Here is a 12,580-nt window from a genome sequence, read left to right as displayed (position 1 = left end):
GGGGGGCGGGTTGTGGGGAAGTGATTGGCCAAAGTCACCTGTGAGTCTGCAGCAGACTCTTCCCAGCCCCCAGTCCTATACTGCCCTCTCCCCGAGTGAGATGGCCTTGACCTCCCAACCTGAAACCACTGAGAACTGGCCGCTGAGAGCCCTGTCCCTCTGGGGCACGACTGCTTTCTCTGAGCCTCAGCCCATCCAGCCACATTCTGGCTCAGCCCCTGATGGAACAGAAGGCCCCCTGCAGGAGCGCTTCACAGAAATCAGCTTGTAGGAAAATGGGGACCTTGGGTCCTAGGCCTTGCCCTGGGATTAGAAGAAGAGACGTCCAGAAGCTTGACTTGTAGCCCAGCCCTCGAGGCTGACTCATACTCCGAAGTCAGCACCAAGGCCGTGGAACAAAGAGTCACAGTGTCCACAGAGCTGCCTGGCGCTCTACCCCTATCTTCCAGAGAGGCCTCTCAGAGCTGTGGGACAAGTTACAGCTTGAGATTTGGCTCTGACTAATCCCCGTGGCATCTTGTTGGTGCATGAATATTGTGTGGCAAGGCAGCCTCGACCCTCCCATGGGGCCTGGAGGGAGCAGGGCAGCCCTGGGAGAGCTCTGAGGCCCCGGGAACTGAGGGCAGAGCTGCTCCTTGACAGCACAGCCCCACCAGGGGAATGCCAGAAACCCAGGACAGGTGGACAGAAACATCCTTTTCCAACCCCCAAAGTGGCCTCTCCTCATCTGTCCCTCCTTGGGTGGTGGCAGGTGTGGGGCAGGGGAGAGCAGGGCCATGAGACAGGCACCCAGCAGACCCAGGCACAAGTCATCGCTCCCGAGAGGTTCCCCGCAGCCCCTCGGAAGAGGACAGTGTTTACCGCCGGGCTGCAAGCAGTGGGGTCAGCTCGCAGGCCCTCTTCCTTGGGCTGGGGGAGGCTCAAGGGACCCCTGGAGGCACTCAAAAGGCAGACCTTTTGTAGCACCTTCCAATCCCACCCATCTTTGTGCCCAGCAGCCTGGTGGTGGGTTTCTCCTACACTTAAGGCTGGAGAAGAAGTTAGGGAGGATTGCGGAATAGAGCTTGGAGTTCCTAACCCCAACTCAGCGCCAAGGGAGGAAAGATGGCTGGAATCAGGGTCCAGGGGGTTGTCTTCAAAGTTTAGCTTCCCATTAAAGAAAAAAAAAAAAAAAATGTCCCTCTGCTCTAGGAGAGGTTCAGCAGAAATCCTGCCCCCTCCTGGAGTTATAAGCATCACATGACAGGTTTCCTCCCTCTCTCTCCTCTCCCTCCCCAGCACTCACCCACATTGAAGATGTAGAGGGGCAGCCAGTACAGGAAGGTGTAACTGACCAGCTTGGCAAAGAGCAGACACAAGGAGAACTCGATCACACCCTGGGGAGCATCAAGGAGGGTGCCATGGAAAGGGGTGCAAGACACCCTTGGTTCAGCAGCAGCCCCCACCCTACCCCATCCCACCCCTGCCCACCACACAAAGCATATCTCCAGTCTCAGTAACAGAGGGTGCCTGCTGCTCAAACACTGCGTCGAGACCAGCCTCCCACTTCACCTTCCCCAAGCGGGCCGCCCTCCCAAGGCATCCCACGTAAAGAAAATCTGGAAACCACAGATCACCCCTGATACCCAGCAGAAAAATCTAGAGAGCCTCTCCCTTCCTTCCATTCCACAGACTTCTCACCGGGATCCGGAGCGCCCCAAAGAAGCTGATGGCAGCAGGCTGGGCGCCTGGCTCCTTAGAGTAGGTGACAGCAGATTCCAGGCTGCTGTCCCTGTTGGAGTGGGAGTCCTCAGGGAGGTCCTGGCTGTCTTCTGACTCGACCTGCGCAGAGAGGAGCCCTTGCTGTGGCCACATCACGTACCACCTCCCACCAGCTGCAGGGACAACCCACAGGAGAGGTGGGGGCTCCCAAACTGGAAGGGGTACGTGTCCCCTCCTGGACTGGACTAAGCTCCTGTCGGGGAGCCACCCAAAGGCCCGACCTCGGGCTTGTGAAGTAACTGTGTGCACACGGCCCCCTCCTCCAAGTGCCCAGGCATCTCTGGGACCCACCCCTGGATGGAGCAGGAGGGCAGGGATGTAGGCCACACTTACGTGGTGCTGAGGAGGGGTGCAGTCCACGTCTTCTGGGTCTGAAAGAAAAAACTTCTAAGAAGCTTTCCAGCAGGCAAGGCTCTCACCATGCACGGTGTATAGACCCCAGCCCCCAAGGTGGCAAACCAGGGCTTAGGAGACCACTGTCCAGGCCTGGGTCTCCTAAGGATGAGCTGTAACACTACTGTCTCATGGACTTCCATTCTTTTGCTACAAGTGACCAAACAACCAGCCCATCTGACTTGCAAGGCTGTCAGGGAGCAGGGAAGAGGCTAAAAACGTGGAGAGCATCCCAGCCGTCAGCTCCACTTTCCCTCAAGTTCTGATTAGCCAGCATATCCTGACTCCAGGCCTCACTGGAACTTTCAACAGCCCAAGGAAGCAGGCGCTATCATTCTTAGGTTACAGATGAGAAAACCGAGGCTCAGAGAGGTTGTCGGTCCCCAGTCACCACATCTGTTCTTCCAGCTGGGAGATCCCACTGCACCAGCTGCCTTCTCCCAGAACCTCAGTGGGCGGCCATGTGGGGAGGGAGGGGCTGCTCACATTCGATGAGGAAGAAGAAGGTGATGAGGCCCATGATGGCTGTGATGATGCCAGGAACTATGAAGGACAGGCCCCACTGCTCATCCACCCAGATGCCAGCGATCAGGGAGCCCAGGATGTTGCCCACGGACGTATGGGAATTCCAGATGCCCATGATGAGCCCTCGCCTGGGGAGGAGGGGTGGAGAGTGGAAAAGGTAAGTACAAGAGCCAGCTGCCTGCAGCCTCCAAACCCAAAGACACCAGTGAGGAGGGAAGGAGAGGTTGGGCTCGCTGGTGGCTCTCCGCCAGCTCCCTGAGCAGCACTAGCTGGGCACTCGCTACCCCTGAGGGCATGGAGCCCCGCCCCTCTCTCCTCTCTTGATTCTAAAGTCCTCAACCAGAGGGTGATTCTGCCCCCCCCCCCAAGGGACACTGGCACTGCCTGGAGATTTTTGACTCAGCTGGGGTGTACTAGTGGCATCTAGCAAGTGAAAGCCACCAAATATTATACAATGTGCATGGCAGCCCTCACGACAAAGAATTATCCAGCTCCAAATGGCACTATGTCAGCAGTGCCAAGGCTGAGAAAATCTGCCCTAGAGAAACTTTTTTTTTTTTGCACAAAAGCCAGTTCAAAGAAAAAAATACACACACACACGAGTGTAACAGCTTCATGCAAAATGTTTTTCTCTTCATACAAGATGAAAATTCATCTATTATGAGGAAAAAAACATAACTAAGGTTGCAGGTTTTAAGGATTACAACCTCACCAATCAGAAAGTCAATATACTGCTTTTAGTCACTAAAATGTTTGTATCAGCCTGTGACAGCAAGATGGAGGCATGTCCCTAATCCCTGACTTGGAAATCATATTAGGGACTATAAGGAACCCCTCACCAGCCCAGCCCTCCCCGGGGTGCTGCCCACCCCTCCTCCTTGGTCACACTTACTTCCCCTTCCCAAACCAGTTGCCAACACAGGCCACCACGGAGGGCCAGCCAGTGGTCTGGGCAAGTCCATTGCAGATCTGCAGGGAGGGAGGAGGGAACGGTTCAGCATCTGGGATGGGGGCTACCACAGCCCACCCCACAAGCCCCCCTCCTTCACACATGGGCACACCCCACCCCCCAATCACCAGCTGATTTCTCCTCTGGCAGAGACCCCCACTGCAGAGACCAGGCCTTGCAGGCACCTCAGAGGACTCAGGGTAACATCAGTACACACTCACTGAGCCAACAAGGCTGACCTTAGCAAGGGAAGTGGGGCCCCAAGGCCTGTAATAAAGGAGCACAGGGCTGGGAAGGAAGGCCCAAGATGGGCCAGGACCCTGGGGTGGCTGGGAAGGACCAGAGGCTTCTGGGAGCCTCTCTGAGCCAGAACAGAAGCCCAACTGCAACACGGAGGCTCGTACCTGGACAAGCACAAAGTACCAGAGCACGTGGATGTTCCAGAAATAGCCCAGGCCAAAGAGTGCGGTGAAAAGGCCGCTGAGCAGCATTCCGGCTGAGAGGTAGTAACGCAGGGGGAGCCGCTCCCCAAAAATACCGCTGCAGGAGAGTTAGACATGGTTAATTTCCGCTACCTGCGCTCCTGGACTCTTTGCCCCCTATCCTGCCCCACCCCCGCCCAAAGCCATTGCAACGTCTTGGTCCAGGTGACCACCAATGACCTCTGTGTTGCCACAAGCCAGGGACACCCTCAGACCTCTGCTCACTAGGCCCCTCTGCTTTATTAGACACTGCTGACCAAGAGCCTTGCAATGTTCTCTCTGTGGACCCCAGAAAGTCACTGTCGCCCCCTTCCTCCCCCTGTCTGACCACTCCTTCTCATGCATTTTCTCTTGCATCACTTTTATGGGTTCAGCTGCTGCCTATATATTAAACAGCCCCAACTGTATATCTTCAGCCATGAACTCTCTCCCAGAGCTTCAGGATCACATCCAGATGCTTCAGGACATCCTGGCTTGGATGCCACCAAATAACCACCACTCTCCAACTCTAAAAACTGAATTCCTCTTCCTCCCCTCCCTCAGCCCCAGCCACCTGTCCTGCACCCCTCATCTGAGAGGATGGCACCATTGTAACCAGCAGAGCGCTGTGGGGCCCCTGGGCACAAAAGCCTTTCTGTGTCCCCCATTTCTTGTTTTCAGGAAATGGGCTCATTCAGCCTCCATAGCCTTGCTTGAGTTCCAAGGGGCAGGATAGGACATTTGCTGATCAGGGAAGGAAGGGGATGCAGAGACAGGAGAGGAACAATCAAGCTACAATAGTACAGCCTTGGGGCAGGATCCTGGTTCCCTCTCACCTGTAAGCCAAAGATTAGGCACCCTGAGCACAATTGCCTGTGGGTTAAAGACTGTTAGCACAGGATGTTTTTCCGGAACTTTCCCAGTTTGTTCTTTTTTTTTCTTTTTAGGGCCTCACCTGCAGCACTTGGAAGTTCCCAGGCTAGAGGTCTAATTGAAGCTGCAGCTGCCGGCCTACATCACAGCCACAGTAAGGGCAAATCCGAGCCGCATCTGTGACCTATGACACAACTCACAGCAATACTAGATCCTTAACCCACTGAGCAAGGCCAGGGGTTGAGCCCACATCCTCATGGGTGCTAGTCAGGTTCTTAACCTGCTGAGCCACAACAGGAACTCCTAGGAAGTCTATTTGTAAAGGCGTCACCCAGACTCATGCCCCAGGTTTAGCGGGACTTGGAAGCCAGTTTGAGCCATGGCTTCCTTTCTGGCTGGGAAGGGTTCCGTTCTTGCTTTCAGTTTTGTGCATGAGTGTTTAATTCCACTCAATATGAGAAGCGCTTCTCCAGTTCCATCCGATAGTACCCTGGGAAAGGTTTTGACAAACTGGTCAACCTATGAGTGTATGACTAAGAAAAAAATGATGTTTTCTTATAACACTATGTGGTCATAATACTTTTGGACTCCAGAGAAAACCGGTTTAAGTGAACCTCTTTTGAAAATTCTAAAACTTGTCCTTTTTGCATGTACAGTTAAAAAAAGCAAGCTCAATAAAACATCTTTGCAGAAATCTGACCCTGAGGGAAAAAGTCCTTTTTGGAGAACTTGCTTTTCTTGCCCTATGCTTTAAGACTGGGGCTCTCAGGAATACTTAACCTATTATCTCTAATTCCTGGTACAAAGGGGAAAAAAAATGGGAAAGAAATTTACTAAGTTTAGAAAATGAAGATGTGAGATCTGTGGTTGTGTCTGTGTGTTTATGTGTGCATTGTGTATATATATATATCTTAACCTTTGCATGGTATTATTATCAAAATTAAGTGTAAATGAACTCTACTTAATTGACTTAAAGGAAATGAGGCACATATATAAACTCTCAAAATATGAAAGGGAACTGGCCAAACAATTTTAGGTCCACGTGAACTGGGAAACATTCAGTATTAAATTAGTATCTGGTATTAAAGTTTGTTGATCTAATTCATATAGACATGTCTTCAGCATTATCAACATTAAGTATAATACCTTTTACCTAGGTTTAATAGAAGTCAAATAGGATAATGAGGCATCAGTTACTAAACAGAGAAATTAAAGGTGTTTAGGACTATTAATCAATGTTTGGTGCCACCCTGAAATGTTCTACGAAAACACATTTTTTTTTTTTTTTTTTTTTTGGTCTTTTCTAGGGCCACTCCCTCGGCATATGGAGGTTCCCAGGCTAGGGGTCTAATCAGAGTTGTAGCTGCCGGCCTACACCACAGCCACAGCAACATGGGATCTAAGCCACGTCTGCAACCTAAATCACAGCTCATAGCAATGCCAGATCCTTAACCCACTGAGCGAGGCCAGGGATCGAAACCACAATCTCATGGTTCCTTAGTCGGATTCGTTAACCACTGAGCCACCACGGGAACTCTGAAAACACATGTTTTTAGAAATTATTGGTATTTATGTTTGCCAGTCTACAGAATGCTGATATAGAAGACAGTCCACGGTTGCTTAAGGAAAGTAGGATTTATGTTTTCAGTAAAGAAGGAATGAGGAATGGAATTGTATTTTATAAAGGGAAAAGAAAGTAAGTGTCTTATAGCTTGTTGTTTTGGATAGAAAAATAAGGGAGAGGCTAATAAGGATACAGAAAGTGATGGAAGGTTTGTGGGAAGTGGACACTGAGAAAAGAGGTTTGTGCATGGTCGGTACTAAGTTTAGAATAAATTTAACCAAGGTAATTTTAAAAGTAAGCTGGTGCAACTATGTCCAATCTCAATAGAACATGATGGAAGATAGTATGAGAAAAAGAATGTGTGTGTGTTGGTCTATGTGGTCTGACTGGGTCAACATGCTGTACAGCAGAAATTGATACACACTGTAAATCGACTATAATAAAATAAATAAAAATAAGCCAATGCAAAACTTGAATTTAGCTTTTCTCTCTGCTAAGAGAACAAACTCTTCTTAGAATGCTACTTTTGACAACAGATTATGTGAATTTCTTTGCCTTTAAATGATCTGTATTTGCTTTTGAGATCTCTTATAACTTTGGGAAAAGTATTATCCACAGTGACCCATTATTCTATCTGACCAAATGTTTTTTAAAAATGATATTTTTTATGAACTTCCTACCAAATTCTAATTAAAGTTTTTTTGATTTCAGCTAACTTTGGGATGCTTCAGAAAGCCCCTGAGGCATCTCAGGACAAAAAGAAAAAAAAAAAAAAGAGTTAAACTAAGGAGAAAAATACATGGAGAGCATTATCAAGTGAATGATAAGCCTTCTCAGATAATACAGTATAATGTCACAGTAACGAAATTTATCAATTGCATTGTAATCAGATTTTAAATGTGCCTTACGTCTTTTGCCATTATAGACAATTAATGGTTTTACTCTGACACTTTTGCAAAAATACTTCTTCTTCAAGAAGATCTATAGAAAGGAGTTTTTGAAAAACACAAGTTCCTGGTTTTCAGGCCATAATGCTGAACTGGGCCTCTGCACCAAGCTGGTATATAGAGAAGACCGTTGATCTCAAAATCATCTTAAAACAGTGCTCACATGAAGAGAAACTACTCCAGTACGAGAAGACAATGACTTCAGAAGTAGGCAGCTGGCCCAAGATACCTAACTTGTATGATGATTTATAATATTTTCTTAACTACTTGAACTTTTTCATATGAATCAAATATTTTTCCATCAGGAGCATGATCCAATGCTAATTTAAAAAAAATCAATCAAATTGTTGGGTCTGTGGCCTATGTCTAGTACTTCTGGGTTACCTTAGTGAATTTTTTCTCTCCAAGGCTCCTACTAGATAGCCCTTAAGAAACGTATTTTATTACCAGGTGGAATTTTTCTCACCTGCCCAATTAATAATCCCTGCTCTGATCCTGACCATAAATATGTATTTTCTTTTAGGGGCATTCAAACTCAGTCAGAACAATGAGCTAAGTCTCAGTCAAAAAACTATAACCTGTTTATTAGAAGGGGGATGGATTTATATGTTTATAAATTCACTATTATAACTGAATAGCCTACTGAATACTGGGATCTATGATGCTTTAAGTGATGCACTCCCTAGTCTTAACATCTTTTAAAACTGGTTTGGCATAGGAAGCTCTTGGCTTAAATGTGTACTTATAACTTTATTAATGTCATTAGCTATAGTGTTTGTATTTTGCCTATTTTATAAGATTATCATTTCTTGTATTACCAATGTGTGACTGAGCCTCCAAAAAAATGATAATGATGACTATGAAACTTGAAGTAGTTGATCAAATGTATAGTTCTTTACCAGATCAATGATTGTAACTCTAGATACAGGAAGATGCAACAAGAAGGAATATTTTCCTGGACCATAACGGACTAGTAAGACAGGTGGTCCAGAGACCTTTGGCTACAGTTAACAAGGCCTAGTCTAGTAACAGCACATTGAATGACCTATCAACTAAATCTTGGCCAGATCTGGGGATGAGCATTTCTAGCACCGTGGGATAAAACAGTCATAAAATGTTTCCCCAAACTGTGGTCAAATTTATGGCATGGGGGAGCCCTGTGAACTGGGATTGGCACTTGCCATCTGCCTCTACACAGATTGAATCAGGAGCCACTATAGCTGCTGACCCTCAACACCCCCTGAAGGAGCTTGGGGTGGAGATCAGGAGGGAGGCACTCTGTGCTCTGGGAAAACTGGCAAAACAGGTCTTCAGATAGTGAGATATTTTCAGAAGAAGATTTTATGAGCCCCCTTCTTACATCTCCTCATATCTAGAAAAGGACTAAAATAATACCAGTGGTATCTGCCATGGCCATTAAGGGAAAATAGTATTAAAAGCCCAAATGGAGTAGCTATGGTTCAGATATCCAAAATAATATTAGGTGGCCATTATGATCATGATTTCAGACAAGTCCTTGTATTGCTGGGAACTTGAGTTTTCTGAGCTGTGTCAGACTTGGAATGCCACCAGCCATTCTTAAAGCAAGGTCTGCTGGCAGCTGGTAGCTGCAATCTTATGGTTTCAAGGTATCCTTTCATAGCTATTAAATTTTTAGACAATGAAATTGCTTTAGATCAGATGTTAGCTGAAAAAAGGAGCTATGTAATAGGAGCCAATAGCTCCTGTTATGTATATGTTAATACTACATCAGAAGTTAAAACCTACTTAAATAAAAGTAGACAACTGGCTACACATCTCCCCAAAGTGCCAGTTCCAGGAGTTCTCATTGTAGTGCAGTGGAAATGAATCTGACTAGTATCCATGAGGATGCGGGTTGGATCCCTGGCCTCGCTCAGTGGGTCGCCAATCCGGCTTTGCCCTGAGCTGCGGTGTAGGTCACAGATGTGGCTTAGATATGGCATTGCTGTGGTTGGAGCATAGGCCAGTGGCTGCAGCATAGGCCAGCAGCTGCAGCTCTGATTTGACCCCTAGCTTGGGAACTTCCATATGCCGAGGGTTTGGTCCTAAAAAAAAAAAAAGCACCAGCTCCAAATGGGTTTTCAGATGAGGAATTCTAATTCCTCAGGGAACGAGACATATTTTTGTCTATTAAAGTTCCAGTTGTCACTCCTCCTACTTATAACGGGGTCTGCTGCACCAAAATGGTCAAGACTTGGATGCAGAACCTGGAACTCAGGAATATTTCTAATTTGGTGTCCATTCCCCTAATTGAGGCAAGACCATGCCCTATTTCAGCAGGAAGTAGCCAGAGCAGTGGTCACCCTGCTTCCTGGAAGACTTGGGGAAAGATAAAACCGAAGTGGGGATTTTAAAACAGGTCCCCCTAAAACCAAGTTCCTGTGCCAAGTTTATGACTGTCGCTCTCTGAAACGATCATTCCCTTTCTTGCCCAACACCTGTTCTCCTCAGGATTGAAGAGTATCAAAGAAAAGGGGGGAATGTAACAGAGCAGGACCCTGTGGGGCTACTGGGCACAAAAGCCTTTTTCCCAGTTTTTAGGAAATGGTCCTCATTCAGCCTTCACTGTCTTCCCTGAGTTCCAAGAGGCAGGTACAGACAGTTACTTATCAGGGAAGGAAGGGGAGGCAAAGACAAGGGAGCAATAGTCAAGCAACAAAGGATCCTGGCTCCCTCTCAAAGGATCCACAAAATGATGTAGGCATCTTACACACTTAAAAGAAAGGTTGTATTCCTTATGCTTCTTTCAGAAATGAATACTTTAAAACTGAACAGCTCGGAGCCCTTCCTTGTGCTTCTCCCTCATTGGATTGCATCCTAAACGCAATCACCTGGGAGCTAAAGCTTAGGCGCCCTGAGCACAACTGCCTGTGGGTTAAAGATTATTAGCGCAGGCTGTTTTTCTGGAACTTTCCTCATTTGTTCTAATCTCTCATCATTATGCCTTTGTCATAAGCACTGTTATTCTAGGCAATAACCCAGAAGACCACCACCAGCATTATGCCGAGATCTCCTGAGGCCAGTTTCGATGACTAAGATTTCCCCAAAGAAGAACACGTGCTTGCCCCAATCCTGATTCTTATCTGCAACTCTGTTTTTCTCCTTTTAGACTATAAAACTCCCTGTAATTTTCCCCAAAGGGAGGCATAGTCTTTAAAGCATTGGCCTGCTCTGGCCTCCTTTGCCTGGCAAAGCAATAAAAGCTATTTTTTTTTTCCACCTTCACCCAAAACTGTCTTCTGCGTTTCTATTTGGCACCAGAGGACAGAGGCTGAGATCTGGCAATACCACCAGGCTGGGCACTGAAACCAGAAATCATGGAGCTACCTGTCTCTTGCCTCTCCACCCCCCTTCACATGCAACCTCCACTGTACCTCTTCTCTGGGTGCTGTTTCCTCTCCACCGATATTACTACTGCTCTAACTCGAGCTCTCCTCAAAGCTCAGCAGGGCTATTATCAAACCTGTTCCTTCTTCCGACTTTCTATCAGTTCTATCCTCCCTCACACCTACCTTCTGTCACCCATGCTCACAGTGATCTGTCCAGAATGTAAATCTGAACGTGCTCAGTGGCTCTCCTGTGCCACGGCCTGGTACACAATGACCTCATTCTTCAGCCTCATCTCCTGCCACGACTTCCTTCAGATTTTACACTCTGGTAAACCTGTTATTCGTGCTTCGCCCCACCCCGCCCCCCAGATCCTGCTGTTTTACACTTGCCTTACTTCGCCCACGCAGTTCCTCCCTCCTAGCCACTCCTGTGTCAGGCCCAAGTCCTCTTCATCAGCTCAAGCATCATCCCCTCCAAGAAACCTTCTCTAATCCTTTTTCTTTAATCCCAGCTTGGACTAAGTGACTCCCTCTGAGCCCCCAGAATGCCCTGCAGCCACCTCTGTCTTTGAGGCTGTTTTTCTGTTACTGTTTTTTGGTTTTTAATGGCCACGCCTACAGCACATGGACGTTCCTGGGCCAGGGATTGAATCTGAACCGCAGCTTTGACCGATGGTTGAACGCCCAATCCTTGAATGCACTGTACTGGGCCGGGGATCCACACCTCTGCAGCGAACTGAATTGCTGCAGCAGATTCCTAACCCACTGGGCCACAGCAGGAACTCATAAGCCTGTTTTATACCTAGCTGCTGATGTATCAGTCGCTCCACTAGGCCGTGAGCTCCTTGGAGGTGCTCTGCCTTAGTCATCTTTGATTCCTGGAAACAAATACCATACTCGCCAGCTAAAAGCTGGGCTGGGCTTTTCCTAGCACCCAGGGCTATCCTCGAAGGACCCCCATCCAGGACAAACCATATTCCAGCCATACCACTGAGTGAATGAACAAACTCAAAAGGAGATCCAAGAAAGCCTTTCTAAGAAAAAAAGTTACTAAAAGTGGGAGCTGGCCAGGGGAAGGAGCAGGCTGGGTGACCATGCAAACCCAGATGGCTACAGGCTTTGTGTGGAAGTCTTGACTCATTCCCAGCGAGGGGAGCCATCAGCTCCCTTTTTCCTTTGACCCCACTGCCCCAGGTTGGTCAAGGGGAGACAGCAGCTCTGAACAATCCCACTCTGGGTCCCAGACTCTGCCTCTCTTTTACCTGATAAACATGCCGATAGCATAGGCCACGAGGAAGGCATTGTCCACGGCCCCCAGGAGCTCCTTGTAGTTGCTCTGATCTGAAAGCCAGTGAGAGAGATTGCAAGTGGATGGATGCCCCTGCAAGCAGCTCTTTCCAAACACAGACAACCCTTTCCCAGGGCAGAGGAGAGGGGTGGGGAAGAGCAACTTGGCTTGCTCTTACCAAATGGGGCCCAGTTGCACCACGTGGTGTCGTTGATACTGTGGGTGTTGTTGGTGGGCTGGATTATTCCTGAGCAGTTGTGATGCAGACGACTCTGGAGAGGCAACGGATGCATGTGTCAGAGGTCATCTTGTGGCCCCAAGCCCACTCGACCCAGAAAGGAACAAGCAACCTCCCCAGTCCCACCAGCCCCACTGCTCCCTCAGCTCTGGAGCCCACGTTCCTTCCTCTGGCATGTCCTCTGGCAGGACAAGTGGCCACAGCAGAGCCTCAGTGAAGGGCAAGGGGAGT

General features: G+C 48.1%; 2 protein-coding genes across 13 annotated transcripts in view; one reads left to right on the top strand and one right to left on the bottom strand.

Annotated features, from left to right (window-relative positions):
• TMEM218 (transmembrane protein 218) overlaps positions 1–7,424 on the top strand; it is a 44,377-nt gene extending 36,953 nt beyond the window's left edge. For 2 of the 9 annotated variants that reach the window (XR_014815557.1, XR_014815551.1), the window contains exons 5-6: positions 1,279–5,067; positions 6,301–6,996. The gene's annotated coding sequence lies outside the window, so the exon portion shown is untranslated. Of the gene's footprint in view, positions 1–1,278; positions 6,997–7,237 lie in introns of those variants that run through there. The other 7 variants (XR_014815554.1, XR_014815550.1, XR_014815552.1 and 4 more) reach the window with 5 other exon arrangements.
• Positions 1–12,580, bottom strand: part of SLC37A2 (solute carrier family 37 member 2) — a 34,182-nt gene that overhangs the window by 5,525 nt on the left and 16,077 nt on the right. For all 4 annotated transcript variants that reach the window (XR_014815548.1, XR_014815549.1, XM_005667471.4 and 1 more), the window contains exons 3-10: positions 12,290–12,383; positions 12,086–12,164; positions 4,033–4,168; positions 3,572–3,648; positions 2,641–2,807; positions 2,095–2,132; positions 1,681–1,821; positions 1,286–1,376 (exon numbers count right to left, since the gene is read on the bottom strand). Coding sequence is in view for 2 of the 4 variants with exons in the window: in XM_005667471.4 (XP_005667528.1) it covers positions 1,286–1,376; positions 1,681–1,821; positions 2,095–2,132; positions 2,641–2,807; positions 3,572–3,648; positions 4,033–4,168; positions 12,086–12,164; positions 12,290–12,383 (823 nt within the window). In the remaining 2 variants the exon portion in view is untranslated. The remainder of the gene's footprint in view (positions 1–1,285; positions 1,377–1,680; positions 1,822–2,094; positions 2,133–2,640; positions 2,808–3,571; positions 3,649–4,032; positions 4,169–12,085; positions 12,165–12,289; positions 12,384–12,580) is intronic.

The sequence above is a fragment of the Sus scrofa genome, chromosome 9 (assembly GCF_054392235.1).
Source record: "Sus scrofa isolate SSC_HxYL_T2T_F1_AM1 chromosome 9, Sscrofa_HxYL_maternal_Yorkshire_Landrace_v2.0, whole genome shotgun sequence".
In the NCBI taxonomy this organism is placed as follows: Eukaryota; Metazoa; Chordata; class Mammalia; order Artiodactyla; family Suidae; genus Sus; species Sus scrofa.
This window is presented reverse-complemented; position numbering and strand designations above follow the sequence as displayed.